This window comes from Ranitomeya imitator, chromosome 9 (assembly GCF_032444005.1).
Source record: "Ranitomeya imitator isolate aRanImi1 chromosome 9, aRanImi1.pri, whole genome shotgun sequence".
Taxonomy (NCBI): domain Eukaryota; kingdom Metazoa; phylum Chordata; class Amphibia; order Anura; family Dendrobatidae; genus Ranitomeya; species Ranitomeya imitator.
This window is the reverse complement of record NC_091290.1, coordinates 113,949,115-113,969,953: the sequence shown is the minus strand read 5'-3', so window position 1 is coordinate 113,969,953 and position 20,839 is coordinate 113,949,115. Positions and strand designations below refer to the sequence as shown.

The window sequence follows — 20,839 nt, the reverse complement described above, 5'->3', positions numbered from 1 at the left end:
AGGGTCGGAACATTGACACCCACCTCACCTCCGATGCGGCATTGGATAACCCCTTTAAGAATTTACTGTGAAAAAAAAAATGTTCACTGAGACAAACAGAACATGATAACTTTCCATCTACAATGGAGACAATAGAATTTCTGTATAATGTCAGAATTGAAACCGTCAAGTAGAATCATAAGCCAAGAATTTATATTTGGTCCCCATTTCCAGAAAAACTGTCGGTCCGAGGTCCCTCTAGGGACGTTTCTCTGGGCCTCAGCTTCCCTGGGAAATCCAGTCTCCATTGTATGGCTTCCCTATGACATCATCTGCAGTAAAAATCAGGCCAAAAAAACAGTATCAAATATACAATAATCCCGAAACGTGAAATGTCTTGGAACGCAAATTAAAAAAAAGACGTGAGCCAGACTCAAATCAGGATCCTGGCAGATGAGCGGATCGGATTTGGCTAATGGAGACATCAAAAGAGCCCGGTGCTACGGATGAAGTCACCTGGGGCCGCGAAACGCCGGAATCTGCTAAATTTAACCCTTACCTGTAAAACAAACGGGGCATTTAAAGGTTCCTCCCATGCCTTCAAAGCTGTGCTCAATCAGGTGACACAGGAGCTTCGCCGGAGAGTCAAACATCTGGTTGCACAGCTTGCACTCGTGATTGATTCCTTCCTCTGCAAGGTTCAAATGATGCACACTTGTTAGTGACACAGCAGATTAGGATCGGAAATGCAGCAGTATACTCCGACAGCCAAAATCTGCAGTCGCACACCACATCTCATCGCAATTAAAGTTCATCCGATGCAAAAGGAAAAGCTGACATTCCATCCATCCAGTGTGCATGGAAAGCCCTAGGTCTGCCCTGTGCACGGCAGGAGCGGCGCGCAGCGCTAACTCAAGGCGCGTTCTGTACATCTTTGTTCTACAGTCTAGGGACCTTCCATGTTTCGTGCCGATCGCAGGACTGTCACACAAGCATTGATACACCCTGTGAATGCTGCAGGCTGCTTTTTCAAACAATTTACTTCCTTGTTAGGAAACATTAGTCAAGCCGTGTTAGGCGACAAAACATATATACGGTATATTAACAGGTGTTTGCTGCAGAGAAAACCCGCACCGGTCCGAATTCTCCTGCTTTTTTTTTTTTTTTTAGAAGATCCATTGGGTCAAATGAGGTCATAACATATGACAGAGAATATATATTGTAGCCGAACAGGTCGAGAAAAACAGACGCACACAATTTTATAGGATAAAAGAAAAGTTTCTAATTTTTATACAGGTGATTGGCAAGAATCGCCTGTCTTCTTTATTATAGTCCTAGGACAACCTGCATGAGGGTCTCGGACCCGGCTGAATTATATATGGCTAAGAGAATGATGCATCAGAAACAGAAATATTTTAATATCTAAAAACCAGAACGATAACATTTCTATTAATTCACCTTAAAAAAAAAAAAAAGTAGAGGCGTTGAGAATATTTAGAAACCAACAGAATTATGGAATAACCTCTATGGACTCCGCTGATACCTATGGATAGGAGACATCCATGTGCTATATAAATATGGAAATAAACATAGCCCCTCTGTATAGTGACCACTCCCCCGGGACACAACTATAACCTCATGTATGATCACTAGAAGAGGGGAGTGATACCTAGGGATAAAAACATTTTCACTCTGTTTATAGCAAAAAACTATACACTAAATCAAAAGAAAAACTTTGTCCCAAGTCATATTTTTCAGAAGAATTCATACTTTGCAATGACATTAAAAGGAATAGTAATATATAAATTATCGATCATGAAAATAATGATATAAACATTCAGCACAAAATTTACATATATATTTACATACACACACATTTATTATACATTCACTTGTTTTGAGTGGGGAAAATAAGCATTTAATTCCCTGCCCATTTTGGAAGTTTTCCCCCCTAGAAAGAATGGAGAGGTCTGTAATTTTTATCATAGGCACCCTTCAACTATAAAAGAAGAATATCCAGCTCAACGAGACAGTGAAAAGTAAAAACTTGGTACTATATTCACTTCATATAGAAGCAGAGGATAAAAACATCAGCACAATAAGGATAAAAACACTATCTATCTACGCGTTTCAGGTGGCAAAGCACCCTTAATCATGATATCATGATTAAGGGTGCTTTGCCACCTGAAACGCGTAGATAGTGTTTTTATCCTTATTGTGCTGATGTTTTTATCCTCTGCTTCTATATGAAGTGAATATAGTACCAAGTTTTTACTTTTCACTGTCTCGTTGAGCTGGATATTTTTTTTTTGCTTTTTGGATTCCCCACGCCCTGTTACTATGGTGAGCTGGATTTTCTTTTTCGTTACCCTTCAACTATACCTCCCAACTTTCGAGGAAGGGAAAGAGGGACAAAGTTAGCGGCGTGCGCGCGCGCCGCAGGAAATTTTAGCCACACCTCTGACCACACCCATTTCACAACTAGTCACGCCCCAACCACACCCATTTAGCACTTCTGATCACAATGTTTCGTAAACAATAATTCTAAACAAAAAAATATGGCCACACAGTGCTCCATACTGTATAATGGCCACACATGATGCTCCATACTGTATAATGGCCACACAGTGCTCCATACTGTATAATGGCCACACATGATGCTCCATACTGTATAATGGCCACCCAGTGCTCCATACTGTATAATGGCCACACAGTGCTCCATACTGTATAATGGCCACACATGATGCTCCATACTGTATAATGGCCACACAGTGCTCCATACTGTATAATGGCCACACATGATGCTCAATACTGTATAATGGCCACACAGTGCTCCATACTGTATAATGGCCACACATGATGCTCCATACTGTATAATGGCCACACATGATGCTCCATACTGTATAATGGCCACACATGATGCTCCATACTGTATAATGGCCACACAGTGCTCCATACTGTATAATGGCCACACATGATGCTCCATACTGTATAATGGCCACACAGTGCTCCATACTGTATAATGGCCACACAGTGCTCCATACTGTATAATGGCCACACAGTGCTCCATACTGTATAATGGCCACACAGTGCTCCATACTGTATAATGGCCACAAATGATGCTCCATACTGTATAATGGCCAAAAAACATAGGACGAGCTCTGAGACGTGGGAACTCTGCTGACCGCAATCCCTAATCCTATCCAACCACACTAGAGGTAGCCGTGGAGCGCTCCTGACCAGACCTATGCGCCTCGAGCACAGCCTGAGAAACTAGCTAGCCCTGAAGATAGAAAAATAAGCCTATCTTGCCTCAGAGAGATACCCCAAAGGAAAAGGCAGCCCCCCACATATAATGACTGAGTTGAGATGAAAATACAAACGCAGAGATGAAATAAATTTAGCAAAGTGAGGCCCGACTTACTGAAGAGACCGAGGATAGGAAAGATTGCTTTGCGGTCAACACAAAACCCTACAAACAACCACGCAGAGGGGGCAAAAAGACCCTCCGCACCGACTAACGGTACGGAGGTGCTCCCTCTGCGTCCCAGAGCTTCCAGCAAGCAAGAAAAACCAATAATGCAAGCTGGACAGAAAAAATAGCAAACAAAAATAACACAAGCAAAACTTAGCTTATGCAGAGCAGACAGGCCACAGGAACGATCCAGGAGGAAGCAAGACCAATACTAGAACATTGACTGGAGGCCAGGAGCAAAGCACTAGGTGGAGTTAAATAGAGCAGCACCTAACGACTTCACCACATCACCTGAGGAAGGAAACTCAGAAGCCACAGTACCACTCACATCCACCAACGGAAGCTCATAGACAGAATCAGCCGAAGTACCACTTGTGACCACAGGAGGGAGCTCTGCCACAGAATTCACAACAGTGCTCCATACTGTATAATGGCAACACATGATGCTCCATACTGTATAATGGCCACACATGATGCTCCATACTGTATAATGGCCACACAGTGCTCCACACTGTATAATGGCCACACAGTGCTCCATACTGTATAATGGCCACACATGATGCTCCATACTGTATAATGGCCACACATGATGCTCAATACTATATAACGGCAACACATGACGCTCAATACTGTATAATGGCCCCAAATGATGCTGCGTACAGTGTACTGGCCCCACGTGATGCTCCATACTGTATAATGGCCACACATGATGCTCTATACTGTATAATAGACCCAAATTATGCTGCGTACAGTGCACTGGCCCCACGTGATGCTCCATACAGTATAATAGGCCTACATGAAGCTGCATACTGTATAATGGCCAAACATGATGCTCCATACTGTATAATGGCCCTAAATGATGCTGCGTCCAGTGTACAGGCCTCACGTGATGCTCCATACAGTATAATGGGCCCACATGATGCTGCATACTGTATAATGGACACACATGATGCTCCATACTGTATAATGGCCCCAAATGATGCTGCGTACAGTGTTCTGGCCCCAAGTGATGCTCCATACTGTATAATGGCCACACATGATGCTCCATACTGTATAATGGCCCTAAATGATGCTGCGTACAGTGTACAGGCCTCACGTGATGCTCCATACAGTATAATGGGCCCACATGATGCTGCATACTGTATAATGGCCACACATGATGCTCCATACTGCATAATGGCCCCAAATGATGCTGCATACAGTGTACTGGCCCCACGTGATGCTCCATAGAGTATAATGGGCCCACATGATGCTGCATACAGTATAATGGCCACACATGATGCTCCATACTGTATAATGGCTCCACATGAAGCTCCATACTGTATATTGGCAACACAGTGCTCCACACTGTATAATGGACACACATGATGCTCCATACTGTATAATGGCCACATGATGCTCCATACTGTATAATGGCCACACATGATGCTCCATACTGTATAATGGCCACACATGATGCTCAATACTATATAACGGCAACACATGATGCTCAATACTGTATAATGGCCCCAAATGATGCTGCGTACAGTGTACTGGCCCGACGTGATGCTCCATACAGTATAATGGGCCTACATGATGCTGCATACTGTATAATGGCCAAACATGATGCTCCATACTGTATAATGGCCCTAAATGATGCTGCGTACAGTGTACAGGCCTCACGTGATGCTCCATACAGTATAATGGGCCCACATGATGCTGCATACTGTATAATGGCCACACATGATGCTCCATACTGTATAATGGCCCCAAATGATGCTGCGTACAGTGTACTGGCCCCAAGTGATGCTCCATACTGTATAATGGCCACACATGATGTGCCATACTATATAATGGCCCCAAATGATGCTGCATACAGTGTACTGGCCCCATGAGATGCTCCATAGAGTATAATGGCCCACATGATGCTGCATACAGTATAATGGCCACACATGATGCTCCATACTGTATAATGGCTCCACATGATGCTCCATACTGTATATTGGCCACACAGTGCTCCACACTGTATAATGGCCACACATGATGCTCCATACTGTATAATGGCCACATGATGCTCCATACTGTATAATGGCTACACTTGATGCTCCATACTGTATAATGGCCACACATGATGCTCCATACTGTATAATGGCCACATTATGCTCCATACTGTGTAATAGCCCCACATGATGCTTCGTACTCTATAATGGCCACACATGATGCTGCATACTGTATAATGGCCACACATGATGCTCCATACTGTATAATGGACACATATGATGTTCCTTACTGTATAATGGCTCCACATGATGCTCCATACTGTATAATGGCCACACAGTGCCCCATACTGAAAATTGGCCACACATAATGCTCCATACTGTTTTAATGGCCACATTATGTTCCATACTGTATAATGGCCCCACATGATGCTGCGTACAGTATACTTGCCCCACGTGATTGTCCATACAGTATAATGGCCCCACACGATTCTCCATACAGTATAATGGCCCCACACAATGCTGGGTACAGTATAATGACCACACATGGTTACCCCACCTCCATCATTGCCTTCTCCATCACTACACACACCTTTCACCGCGCACCCTCGCAGCAGCCTCCCACGGCGCTGAATGGTGTCATCCAGCTGCGCCGCTGACTGCTCACGTCACTGCAGCTGTGATACTCCACTGTAAAGACCTCTCCATGTCTCCTGTGCCAGTCAGTGTCAAAGCGCGGAGCAATATCTGCTCCGATCCGACACAGCCAGCGTCCGCTCCATACACCTCGTACACATGCGACTCCGCTCCATACACCTTGCACATAAGGCTCCGCTCCGTACACCTCATACACACACGGCTCCTCCCCATACACCTCATATGCACACGGCTCTGCTCTGTACACCTCATACACACACGGCTCCTCTCCATACATCTCGTACACACACGGCTCCGCTCTGTAAACCTCGTACACACACAACTGCGCTCCATACACCTTGCACATGCGGCTCCGCTCCATACACCTCGTACACACACGGCTCCGCTCCGTACACCTCGTACACACACGACTGCGCTCCATACACCTTGCATATGCGGCTGTGCTCCGCACACCTCGTACACATGCAACTCCGCTCCATACACCCCGTACACACACGACTCCGCTCCATACACCTTGCACATAAGGCTCCGCTCCGTACACCTCATACACACACGGCTCCTCCCCATACACCTCATATGCACACGGCTCTGCTCTGTACACCTCATACACACACGGCTCCTCTCCATACATCTCGTACACACACGGCTCCGCTCTGTAAACCTCGTACACACACGACTGCGCTCCATACACCTTGCACATGCGGCTCCGCTCCGTACACCTCGTACACACACAGCTCCGCTACGTACATCTCACACACGGCTCCACTCCGTATACCTCATACACACACGGCTCCGCTCTGTACACCTCGTAGACACACGGCTCCGCTCCATACACATTGCACACGCTGCTCCGCTCTGTATACCTTGTACACACATGGCTCTGCTCCATACACCTCGTACACATGTGGCTCCGCTCCGTACACCTCGTACACACACGACTCTGCTCCATACACCTTTCACACTCTGCTCCGATCCGCACACCTCTTACACACATGGCTCCGCTCCATACACCTCGTACACACACGACTCTGCTCCATACACCTTTCACACACTGCTCCGATCCATACACCTCGTACACACACGGCTCTGCTACATCCACACTGTAAACACCTCCTGACCTCACACTTACGCTTACCCTTGTCTGGCGCCATGACAACCAGCAGAGTCCTGTATACGGAGGTCCTCCCGATCATGTGACCCCCTGACTCCTCCCATCCTGTGACCTCATCACAGGTCCTGTGCGCACAAAGCAGCCAATATGGGGTGTGCTGATCTGCGGGTGCAGGGACTCAGGGAGCTGACCGGATGATATTACACACCTCCCAACCAGTGCGGGACAACTAATGTCCTGCCTGGGAACGCGGGGCTGACTGTCAAAATCGGGACAGTCCTGCTGGATCCGGGACGGTTGGGAGGTATGTTTCAACTGTGAGAGACAAAATCTAAAAATGAAAAACAGAAAATCAATTTGTATGATTTTTTGACCCAGCCACGACCCATCTGCAATACTCTTACTGAGGGAAGGAGGTTGTTGGCCAAAATTTCACAATACATGACCCCATCCATCCTCCCTTCAATATGGTTCAGTTGTCCTGTCCCCTTTTCAGAAAAGCACCCCAAAGTATGATGTTTCCCCCACCACGCTTCATGGTTGGGGTGGTACTCATCCTTCTTCCTCCGAACAGAGCAAGTGGAGTTGATATCAAAAAGTTATAATTTGGTCTCATCTGACCACATGACCATCTTCCATGTCTCCTCCGGATCATTCAGATGGTCATACGTGAACTTCAAGCGGGCTTGGACATGTTCTGGCATGAGCAGGGGGATCTTGCATGCTCTGCCGGATTTTAATCAATGACGGCATGGTGTGTTACTATCGCTAATGTTTGAGACTGTGGTCCCAGCTCTCTTCAGGTTATTGACCAGGCCCTCCCATGTAGTTCTGGGCTGATTCCTGACCTTTCTAAGAATCATCCTTACCCCACGAGGCGAGATCCTGCATGAAGCCCCAGACCGAGGAAGAACAACATTTGTGTTTCTTCCACTTTCTAACAGTTGTTACCTCCTCACCAAGCTGCTTGCCTATTGTTCTGTAGCCCATCCCAGCCTTGTGCAGGTCTATAATTTGTCCCTGGTGTCCTTAAACAGCTCTTTGATCTTGGCCATGGTGGAGAGGTTGGAGTGTGATTGATTGTGTGGACAGGTGTCTTTATACAGGTAATGAGTTCAAGCAGGTGCAATTAATACAGGTAATGAGTGCAGAGTAGAAGGGCTTCTTAAATAAAACTAACAGGTCTGTGAGAGATCTGGTTGGTAGGTGATCAAAAAATTAAATAAATTGCATTTTATTGCTTGAAGCATGTGAAAATCATACAATGTGATTTTCAGGAATTTTTTATTTTTAGATTCTTTCTCTCACAGGTGAAGTGTACCTATGATAAAAATTACAGACCTCTCCATTCTTTGTAGGTGGGAAAACTTGCGAAATCGGCAGAGTATCAAACACTTATTCTCCCCACTGTATATAAACACACATACAAGAGTACATATACATGTGCACATATATAGACATACACATTATATATAAACAACCACATATACAGTGCCTTGCGAAAGTATTCGGCCCCCTGGAACTTTTCAACCTTTTCCCACATATCATGCTTCAAACAAAGATACCAAAAGTAAATTTTTGGTGAAGAATCAACAACAAGTGGAACACAATTGTGAAGTTGAACGAAATCTATTGGTTATTTTACATTTTTGTGGAAATTCGAAAACTATGGGCAGCATGGTGGCGCAGTAGTTAGCACTGCAGCCTTGCAGCGCTGGAGTCCTGGGTTCTAATCCCACCAAGGACATCTGCAAACAGTTTGTATGTTCTCTCCGTGTTTGCGTGGGTTTCCTCCGGGTTCTCCGGTTTCCTCCCAAATTCCAAATACCTACTGATTATTATATATTATACATACCTATATATATATATATATATATATATATATATATATATATATATATATATATAAACACACACATACATTATATATATATATACACACACATATCTATAATATAACGCTGGGAGCGTCACTCTGTCCGAAGCCTCTATAGACTGCGCAAGCGCCGGCGCAGTCTGGGCCTCACAGAGCGACGCTCCCGGGAGATCGCGGTATGCGTAAGCACTGAACGCATACCGCGATCTCCACCGGAGAGTCAGGGACCGCCAGGAGGGAGGGTAAGTATACTCACCTTTCCCGGTTCCAGCGCTGCTTGCGGCTCCGTCTCCCGGCTCCTCTGCTCCCGGCTCCGGAGGGCGCGGACTGCGCAGGCGCCGATTCCTGCTGCCGGAATCGGCGCCTGCGCAGTCCCCGCTTTCCGGCGCCATTTTCTTGAAGACATACCTGCAGTGGAGCCGGACGATAGGTGAGTATGGTATTTTTTTTTTTTTTATATGGCAGCAGCATTCGGGGGCATACACACTGGAGCGGGGGGCATATAATACAATGGTGGCGCAGGATGGGAGCAGCACATGACAGAACGGGCGCAGGATGGCAGCAGCACATGACAGAACGGGCGCAGGATGGCCGCAGCACATGACAGAACGGGCGCAGGATGGCCGCAGCACATGACAGAACGGGCGAAGGATGGCAGCAGCACATGACAGAACGGGCGCAGGATGGCAGCAGCACATGACAGAACGGGCGCAGGATGGCAGCAGCACATGACAGAACGGGCGCAGGATGGCAGCAGCACGACAGAACGGGCGCAGGATGGCAGCAGCACATGACAGAACGGGCGCAGGATGGGAGCGGCACATGACAGAACGGGCGCAGGATGGCAGCAGCACATGACAGAACGGGCGCAAGATGGCAGCAGCACATGACAGAACGGGCGCAGGATGGCAGCAGCACATGACAGAACGGGCGCAGGATGGCAGCAGCACATGACAGAACGGGCGCAGGATGGCAGCAGCACATGACAGAACGGGCGCAGGATGGCAGCAGCACATGACAGAACGGGCGCAGGATGGCAGCAGCACATGACAGAACGGGCGCAGGATGGCAGCAGCACATGACAGAACGGGGACGCAGGATGGGAGCAGCAAATGACAGAACGGGCGCAGGATGGGAGCAGCAAATGACAGGATGGGAGCAGCAAATGACAGGATGGGGGCGCAGGATGGAGCAGCACATACCAGGATGGAGACCATATACCAATATAAATGCTCGCCACCCGGGCGTAGAACGGGTTCAATAGCTAGTACACACATATATACACACAATCACATTATACACTCATTATATACACACATACATATATTATATACACACACACCTATATTTGATAGCATTTTTATATAAATGCCCTTTTTATGACAGCTTTTACGGCCATTGATCAGCACAAGAGTTTGGCATTGTATTACATCCCAGTCGTGATGAGGCAATTAGATTTTCAAATGATCTGCAGAATAGTAAAGACTTCCCCCCCTGGTAACCCAAGGGATCTTATAGAGCAGGCGTAGGATTCCATTAGGTTTTTTTTATGCTGAAAAACAACAAACAATAACCATTGTTGTGTGATAAGATTAATATATTTGCACAATCGTCGCCTTTTCTAGGTAGATTTGCACTTTTAGACGTTGCACGGTAGAGAGCTTTGTGCAGGAGAAGAAAAAAAATAAAAATCAAACACTTATGTGGACACACATCTCACAAAGGAGGCCTAGTGAATAATGTATGAACACATAGGTGCATGTGACATCTTAACACAGCCCTCGCTCCCTTCATGTGACAAGCCAGTGTCAGAGATAATGCGCTGTCTGCGTCTGCGAACACGGAAGGCACAAGGCTTTACCCCGTGTGTTTATAGGTTTCTTTATTACAGGCGCAGTATAGTAAGAAAGGACAACAGCGAACACAAAAACATTCTTAAATCCAAAAAAATGGTCATTGTTTACACAACAGAAATGTTTTGTCTTTCTTTCGGTAAATATTTACATTTCGGAAATGTTTTGTGTAAATATTTACGTTAATCCTTTTCTCATGTAAATTTGCACAATTTTTGGTGAAAACTTCTTGATCGTTTGAATGAATTTCAACTTTTTTTTTTTTTTAAACAAAAACCAAATATTAGAAGAAAAAAAAAAATGTAGAAAACTATTCCAAATTCTGTTTGAACCCGAATGATGTTGAAGAAGTTAAATGCGATCCATTAGCAGCGAGTGGTGAAAATACGATTATCTTAAAGAAAAAAAAAAAAAAGGGAAAAAAAATTGGATAGCGGAGTAATAAGCATTCATTTTCCACTTCACTACTCAAAAAAATAATAGGATGTGCTCTTGTTTAAAACAAGCGGGCCTGCTGGATTCTGTCAGGCTGAAACTATGTCAGGCCAAAAGAGGCACAGAGAGAGCTTTGTGCACGAGTATCATGGGGAGATGATAGTATCCTGTAATGTTCTCACTACCTACTTTTGTCTGCAAAAGCATTTGATCCTTGACAGACAACTACTTATTTCCATAACGGTCTGGAAGGGAGGGGGGACACAGATACAAATCAGAGCCGATTATGTGAATTCTGAAGGTGAAACCTGGGCGGTGCCTGCAGATGTCAAAGGCAGGAATTTGTATAATGTTTTTTTTTTTTGGCACATAATTTAGTGCCTGTTAGCGAGGCATTGACCTCCCCGCACTGACTACACAATGCTCGTTCTTCAAATGCATCCGACTTGGCGTGTTCTGCCGGCGCGCAGTGCATTTACATTCAGGCTGCAATCACTTAATCAAATAGATTCCCAAGGATGGAGAGACTGGAGAAGTAAAAGTGGGCAATTTCTGCCAAGGAAATAGAAAAAAATAAACATAAAAAATACATAAAAATTAAAAAACACATAAAAATTAAATAAAAAAATAAATAAAATTAAATTAAAATAAATAAAAATAAAATAAAAAATAAAAAAGTAAACAAAAAAAGTAAAATGAAATAAAAAAAAAAAAAAGTAAAATAAAAAATTTAAATAAATTTAAAAAATAAAATGAAAAATAAAAAAGTAAACAAAAAAAGTAAAATGAAATAAAAATTAAATAAAAAAATAAAATAAAAAATTTAAATAAATAAAATAGTTTTTTTTATCATTCCTAAGCCAAGCAAATGAGTCACAGTTGCCTTCGACAATTCTTACGGGCTGCGTCAATTACAGCAACCTCCTGGTGGGCATGCAATGTAATTAATAATAAGTATTTAGCTGATGCATCAATTGCTTTTCTAATTGTGCCAATCTACAGCTCGTTAATGGCTACAGATGTAGAAATGAGCAAGCGCGTATATGCTCAGAAGGATTGTCGCTGCTGCGCCCCTTGTCATTAGGCTGTAACTTGAGACCCTGTACTAATTCTCCATAGCGGCTTATTTTTTTTAATTTTTTTTTTATTCTTTACATTAAGCAAATCTCCTTGTGAGCACAATGCCGGCGTCGCTGTGTGGCCGAAAAAGTAGGCAATCACAGGCTTTAGAGACATGACAATGGATCATTAACTAGCTACAGCTATGTACCATGTTGAGAAATATGAACGCTAAAAACGGAGCCGGAACTTTTACAATGATGAGGATTATAGTCATTTAGTTAAAAAAAAATCTAATTATATTTTTAGACTATTCCACTGACATTATTAAGCGTGTGACGGGTCGCGTGCAGAAGGAAGACAATTAACCCAAGATGGGCGAACAAGACACAAACATCATAGAGCGGTGACCCAGGAAGGGTCTGGTCTCGGGACCCCAGTATATAAAAGCCGAGCAAACAAATATATACTTCAGTGTATGGAGCCATTTGTGGCTCACAGGCCAGCAGAAGAGCCACCTCCATATCCAAAGGCCATCGCACCGTACATTCACACGTTGCGTTTTTCTTAACATAGGAAACCGTTTTAGGTCTTGTACGGCTATGTGCACACGTCAGGATTTCTTGCAGAAACTTCCTGAACAAAACCGGACGTTTTCTACAAGAAATCTGCACGCGTTTTTCTGCAAAAAAAATCCGCAAAATTAATGAACATGCTGCGGTTTTTACCGCGGAAAAAAACGCAACATATGCACAAAAATTGCGGAATGCATTATAAATGACGGGATGCTTACGTATGTGTTTTTTTAAAGCGTTTTTATAGCGAAAAAATGCTAAAAAAAAACATGAAAAATCCTGAACGGGTGCACACAGCAATGTTAGTGTCTGAAAAAAGATGACAATACAGGTAAAAATTAAATCATCCGTTTGATTCTGGATGTTTTTTCAGACGTTTGTGTGACCTCGATGGTGTTTCACCCTCGTGCCATCTCTGCAGGTCACCGTCTGTAGGAAGGCAAGCAGTAAATAGGAATAGTGGCACATTAATGCTGGAAATGACTAGTTATCCATGTCGGAGATGTAATATTTAATACCATCACCGTATCGGGAAGTTCGAGCTTCCGGCAATGGGGACAGAGGCCAACGGTAGGAGAGAAGTCATGGAATCTGCTCATGCCTATATGGGACTGGGAAGAAATTAAAGCACGGGCTTCACGTGGATTTTTGTTGCTATATTGTGCTCGTCGAAAAAAAGAAATCCGTCCTCTCCCTGTTTATTTCTGTATCACCAAATCTCTCCGCCTGCCCTATATTCCTGCTCCTACCTACTTTCTAATTAATCCATGAGGAAAACGCTGAGCTCCCTTTATTTATTTCCCGTGAGGTTGTGCTCCGATGTGTGTCAAGCGAAAAAAAAAAAAAACGGGACCATCCAGCAGCTCCTGGGGGCTCCGAAGGCACAAATGAGGTCTCGGAGTCCTACCTTGACACAGAGGGGACAGAGATGCTTATCAAAACAGCTCTCTGACAATGAGGCACGCTGGGGTTCTCAAAGGCTTGGGATTGATGGTACGGACAGCGAGTTTATCACCTAGGGAGCCTTCCAAAAGTCTCCAGGGTTTGCATTAGGTCAGTTGCTATGGAAACACTGAAAGAACTCAACCTTGTAACTGACCCTTCGCTTTTTTTTTTTTTTTTTCACATGGGCCACTTGGGGCCACAGCTAGAAAAATAATCTGGTCGTAGTTAGGTAAAAAAATAAATTAAAAAATAGAGGGTGTTGTAGGGCGACACCGGACAAAACAAGGCTAATTCCGGATAAACGCAAATCTACATCTCGGGGGGACTGCGCGTAAGAACACAGGTTCAGGCTACAATTCTCTAACGATCCCTGCAGCTTGTTACAAATTAACCTCTGTAAAGACTGCGAGGGGGGATCCTAGGCACAGACGGAGCGTTTGTGGGGTGGGCCGACAACTGGGCACAACAATATACCCTCAGAAGACTCTATAAAGTTTCTTGCACAAATTTGGCAAATTTCCGTAAATTGTCAAAAACATTTCAATCCCGAAACATCTTTTTTAAATCACATTTGTTTTGTTCCTCTGGTATTCATTTTTTTAGCCAAATACTCATGAGACTTTTTTGGAGGACCTAAAACTGGAGAAAAATTTCTGCAGAACAAAAAAAAACCCCGTCTCGGTGGAGATTAAGGCACATTTGAACAAAATGTTAATTTATTTTTTTTTCAAAAGTTGCAAATCAGCCAAAAACATCAGGAAAATCCCACACTGGGCCCATAGTGACACACGAGAGGACTGTCAATCTTCCTCAGTCTGGGGCTTCATGCAGGATCTCGTCTCGTGGGGTAAGGATGATTCTGAGAACGGTCAGGAATCAGCCCAAATCTACACAGGAAAGCCTGGTCAATGGCCTGAAGAGAGTTGGGACCACAGTCTCGAACATTACTTTGAGGCCGGAGTCATGCTAGCATATAGCATCCATAGTGAGAGTGGTATCCGAGTGCAGTGCGAAGTTTCACTCGCACCCATAGATTTGTTTGGGTGTGAGTGAGCAGAGACTCGCTGACAATTGCAGCGTGCTGCGATCGTTCTCTGATGCCGAATTGGCATGAGAAAATAATCACAGATATGATCTGCCCCATTGTATAACAGGGAGCCGAGTGTATGCGAAGTTTTATTGCATAGCACTCGGCCATGTTATATGGTAGTGTGACTCCGGTCTTAATAACATACTACGCCGTCATCTATATATATATAATTGTCAGGCCGCGACCAATCAGCGACAGGCACAGTCCGGCCAAGAATTAGTCCCTCCCTACTTCCGTCCAGTCAGTGCCCGGCGCCCGCTCCATACTCCCCTCAAGTCAGCGCTCACACAGGGTTAATGACAGCGTTAACGGACCATGTTATGCCGCGGGTAACGCACTCCGCCAACGCTGCTATTAACCCTGAGTGACCAACTTTTTACTATTGATGCTGCCTATGCAGCATGCATAGTAAAAAAAATCTGTTAAAAATAATAAAAAAACAAAAAACCTGCTATTTTCACCTTCCGTCATCCGCCGATGCGCACGGGGATGCCGCCAGCTTCCGTTCCCATGCAGTGATGCAGTGCGAAATTACCCAGAAGACAAAGCTGGCAACAGCCGCGTGCACATCGGGACAGCTTCACTGGACGCTGGCGGGTGAGTATGTAACTATTTTTTATTTTAATTATTCTTTTTTAACAGGGATATGGTGCCCACACTGCTATATACTGCATGGCTGCTATATACTACGTGGCCAGTGTTATATACTGCGTGGAATGTGCTATATATTACGTGGGCTGTGTTATATACTGCGTGGCTCCTATAAACTACGTGGGCTGTGTTATATACTGCGTGGCTGCTATATACTACGTTGGCTGTGTTATATACTGTGTGGCCTGTGTTATATACTGCGTGGCCACTGTTATATACTGCGTGGCCACTGTTATATACTGCGTGGCTGCTATATACTACGTGGGCTGTGTTATATACTGCGTGGGCTGTATTATATACTGCGTGGCTGCTATATACTACGTGGGCTGTGTTATATACTGAGTGGCCTGTGTTATATACTGCGTGGCCACTGTTATATACTGCGTGGCCTGTATTATATACTGCGTGGCTGCTATATACTACGTGGGCTGTGTTATATACTGAGTGGCCTGTGTTATATACTGCGTGGCCACTGTTATATACTGCGTGGCCTGTATTATATACTGCGTGGCTGCTATATACTGCGTGGGCTGTGTTATATACTGCGTGGGCTGTGTTATATACTGCATGGCTGCTATATACTACGTGGGCTGTGTTATATACTGTGTGGGCTGTGTTATATACTGCGTGGCCACTGTTATATACTGTGTCCTGTGTTATATACTGCGTGGTGTTGTGAATTCTGCTCTTGGGTTCCCTCCAGTGGTTGTAGGTGGGAATGCAGTTGTCTCTGAGTCGCAGTCCTGGCCAGGTGTATCTGTTGATTGCAGTTCTGACTGGGATATTTAGGTGTGCAGGATTCATTAGTCCTTGCCAGTTGTCAATGTTTCTTCTGAAGTGTTGGATCACTTTCTGGCTTCTCCTGCTTAGCTGCCAGTTCAGCAAAGATAAGTGTCTGGTTTTTGTTTCTGTGGCACACATGCAGTGTGCTTATATTCTGTGCTATTCATTTGTTTTTCTCTTGTCCAGCTTAGACTGTCAGTGTTTTCTCAGTCTTGTTGGATTATCTGGAGTTGCAGATATACGCTCCACATCTTTAGTTAGATGGTGGAGTTTTTGTATTTTCTGCTGTGGATATTTTTGGAAGGATTTTTAATACTGACCGCTTAGTATCCTGCCCTATCCTTTCCTATTTAGCTAGTGTGTGCCTCATTTGCTAAATCCTGTTTCCTGCCTGCGTGTGTCTTTTCCTCTACTACTCACAGTCAATATTTGTGGGGGGGCTGCCTTTCCTTTGGGGTTCTGCTCTGAGGCAAGGTAGAAATTCCTATTTCCATCTATAGGGGTATTTAGTCCTCCGGCTGTGTCGAGGTGTCTAGGTTTTGTTAGGCACACCCCACGGCTACTTCTAGTTGCGGTGATAAGATCAGGGTTTGCGGTCAGTATAGTTACCACCTACTCCAGTGAAAGTTTTTCATGCTGCTCCAAGGTCACCTGATCATAACAGCGTGGCCTGTGTTATATACTGCGTGGCCTGTGTTATATACTGCGTGGCCTGTGCTATATATTACGTGAGCTGTGTTATATACTACGTGGCTGTGTTATAGACTGCGTGTCTGCTATATACTACATAGCTCCTATATACTACGTGGCCTGTGCTACATACTATGTGGCTGCTATATACATACATACATATGCTAGAATACCCGATGCGTTAGAATCGGGCCACCATCTAGTAGATTAAAATCCTGCAGGGCACACAAGGTTCCCCTGCTCACACAGCACATGTCCAGGCCAGTTTGAAGTTTGCCAATCAGCATCTGGATGATCCAAAGGAGGCATGGGAGAAGGTCATATGGTCAGATGAGACAAAAACAGAACTTTTTGGCATCAACTCCACTTGCCATGTTTGGAGGAAGAAGAAGGATGAGTACAACTCCAAGAACACCATCCCAACAGTGAAGCATGTGGGGGAAACATCATACTTTGGGGGAACATTTCTGAAAAGGGGACAGGACGACTGCACCATATTGAAGGGAGGATGGATTGGATCATGTATCGCAATATTTTGCCCAACAACCTCCTTTCCTCAGTAAGAGCATTTAAGATGGGTCGTGGCTCGGTCTTCCAGTATGACAATGACCCAAAACACACAGTCAGGGAAAGTAATGAGTGGCTCTGCATGAAGCATTTCAAGGTAATGGAGTGGCTTAGCCAGTCTCCAGACCTGAACATATTTGGAGGGAGCTGAAACTCATTGTTGCTCAGCGATAGCCCCGAAACCTGAAAGATCTGGAGAAGATCTGTATGGAGGAGGGGGCCAAAATACTTATTTAATACAATAACATGAAAATTAATTATGTAAAAATAATACAATGTGATTTTCTGGATTTTTTTTTTAAGATTCTGTCTCTCACAGGTGAAGTATACTTATGATAAAAGTACAGACTTCTCTATTCTTTATAAACATGAAAACTTGCAAATTCGGCAGTGTATCAAATTATTATTTTCCCCACTATATAGCCTCACATTGCAGAATTTGATCCGACACTCTGGTCAAAATCGGACATATCTCCGTGATTTTCCACGGACCATTTGGTCCATGAAACATCACAGACGTGTGAATGGCCCCACAGGTAGCAACTAGCGCTATCCGTGAAAACCACAAATGGCACACACACAAGAACATCGGACGTCTACAGGAGGCCTAATGGTGGAGTTTTCAGATATTTCTGTTTCTAAAATTTCCAAAATTTGTCGCAAATACATTCCAGTCGCTCTGTCGTGGTTCCTTTATGTATGGCAGAAAATGTTTGCACAATTTGCAAAAAAAAATAGGGTGAAACTATTTTTTTTCCTTTGGCAAAATTCATGAGCCTTGTGCGCCATTTTAATAAATCTGGTGCAAACAAGAACAAAAACAAACAAACAAAAGAATTGCAATTGATTGAAATCCTCTGAAAACTAAGAATGACTAATACAAACTTTTCGACAAGATGTCACCTATTAAATGTAGACACATGGACAAAATTATGTTGCCCAAGTTAGCAAGTATAAAAGGCAGGAGTCATTTCTTCCGAAATCCTGCGGCGTTTGCTTCTTCGCCTCGGCACACCACCAATGACATCCTCCTTGGCTGTTTTTGTCAGGGCTACGTTCAGTCTGACAACAGATAATTGTCAGCGTCTCTTGCTCGGTGCATCTGGAGACTTGCTAGTGGAGATATTTTCTGGAGGTTTGGCTGAATTTGACAGGATCAGAGCCTCCTTTAGAGTTTTGGAACAGTAGGTGGCAGGATCTCGCTGATCCTCGGTGACAAGAGCTCGTTTTGTTGTGCCAGTTACGCAACTCGACAGTGATGCCCTTTTTAAAGCCACCATTAGCCACAAAAATAGCAACCCGTTCATTTCCCTTCGGGGCCCAGGTGCACAGAATGAGGACGATACCAGTGCGGCTCATACGTGGCCATTCAAGGACAAAACAATGGATGCTAGTCACTGTACATAAACAAAGACCTTTTTTTTTTGGCAGGCTAAATATATGTTCTGCACCAGGGTGTCCCTTGATAACAGTTTCCTGCTTGGATAGTGAATCATATATGAAATGTCGAGAAATGAAAAAAATGCAGGATGTGTGCTTTCTACTCCTATGGGACAGCGAGGTCTGTAAGCAACCGGTCAGCGCACAGTGCTGCAACGTCCGCTCCGTCACTAGGTGGGAAAACACAGCAAATAATTGCAGGTTTTACCATAAAAATAATCCATTGGCTTCATACGTTAAAAAGGGCATGGATTTTTAAATAAACTGTACATGCAAAAAAGGGATGACTTTCAGGTAAGCCACACGAAAAAGTGCTACAAACAAAAATAGTTGCACGGCAATGTAAAAACGACTTGCTGTGCGCATAGGTGCTGTGTTTTTGGAAGTTCTTTGAAAAGCTTCAAGCTTCGAAACCAGGGAAAAGAAATCAGTCTTCCTAACTATAATTCTTGTTAAAATCAAAACGTTTTAAAAAGGAGGACTTATCATCGGTGTATCCATTCTTACCATCAGTGTGTCTGCACTTACCATCAAAGTATCCGCTCTTACCAGTAGTGTGTCCGTTCTTACCATCAGTGTGTTCACTCTTACCATCAGTGTGCCCGTTCTTACCATCAGTGTGTCCGCTCTTACCATCAGTGTATCCGAACTTACCATCAGTGTGTCCACTCTTACCATCAGTGTGTCCGTTCTTACCATCAGTGTGTCCGTTCTTACCATCAGTGTGTCCACTCTTACCATCAGTGTGTCCGCTCTTACCATCAGTGTGTCCGCTCTTACCATCAGTGTGTCCGTTCTTACAATCAGTGTGTCCGTTCTTACCATCAGTGTGTCCGCTCTTACCATCAGTGTGTCCGCTCTTACCATCAGTGTGTCCGCTCTTACCATCAGTGTGTCTGCACCTACCATCAGTGTGTCTGCACTTACCATCAGTGTGTCCGTTCTTACCATCAGTGTGTCTGCACTTACCATCAGTGTGTCCGTTCTTACCATCAGTGTGTCCGTTCTTACCATCAGTGTGTCCGTTCTTACCATCAGTGTATCCGTTCTTACCATCAGTGTGTCCGTTCTTACCATCAGGGTGTCCATTCTTACCATCAGGGTGTCCATTCTTACCATCAGTGTGTCCGTTCTTACCATCAGTGTATCCGTTCTTACCATCAGTGTGTCCATTCTTACCATCAGTGTGTCCATTCTTACCATCAGTGTGTCCATTCTTACCATCAGTGTGTCCATTCTTACCATCGGTGTCCGTTTTCAAAATTAGTGTCATCAGCGTTTTTCCGGTACGGTTAAAGAAAGCAATGACAAAGCTTCTCCTATACTCTACAATGTTAATCACAGACAGATAGATAGACCAATATTGGCCCTTGTCATCCGGACATGTGTATAGCACCACCCTGGAAACATGGACCCGTGAAGGAGGCCTAACAGTGTGCATCAGTAAAACAATTGTTTTTGACCAAAGCGCCAACCTACTTTTACCCAGTGTAAGGCCACATGAGCGGCCAATCCACAATCCTGGACACAAGGAATTGTCCAGTCCAATAACTCATACACAACTTTATACACTTTCAGAAATGGATATTTTCCGGTCAGGCTTGTAAATAGAAGCCATTTTAGAATTTACTTCTTATTAAAATTTGCAGTCGTTCTTGAGATAAACACTTTTGTTTA

General features: G+C 44.2%; 1 protein-coding gene across 1 annotated transcript in view; it reads right to left on the bottom strand.

Moving 5' to 3' along the window:
* ZNF423 (zinc finger protein 423) overlaps nucleotides 1–20,839 on the bottom strand; it is a 280,738-nt gene that overhangs the window by 31,266 nt on the left and 228,633 nt on the right. Inside the window, exon 6 of the mRNA XM_069738512.1 lies at nucleotides 539–670. Within this exon, the coding sequence (XP_069594613.1) occupies nucleotides 539–670 (132 nt within the window). The remainder of the gene's footprint in view (nucleotides 1–538; nucleotides 671–20,839) is intronic.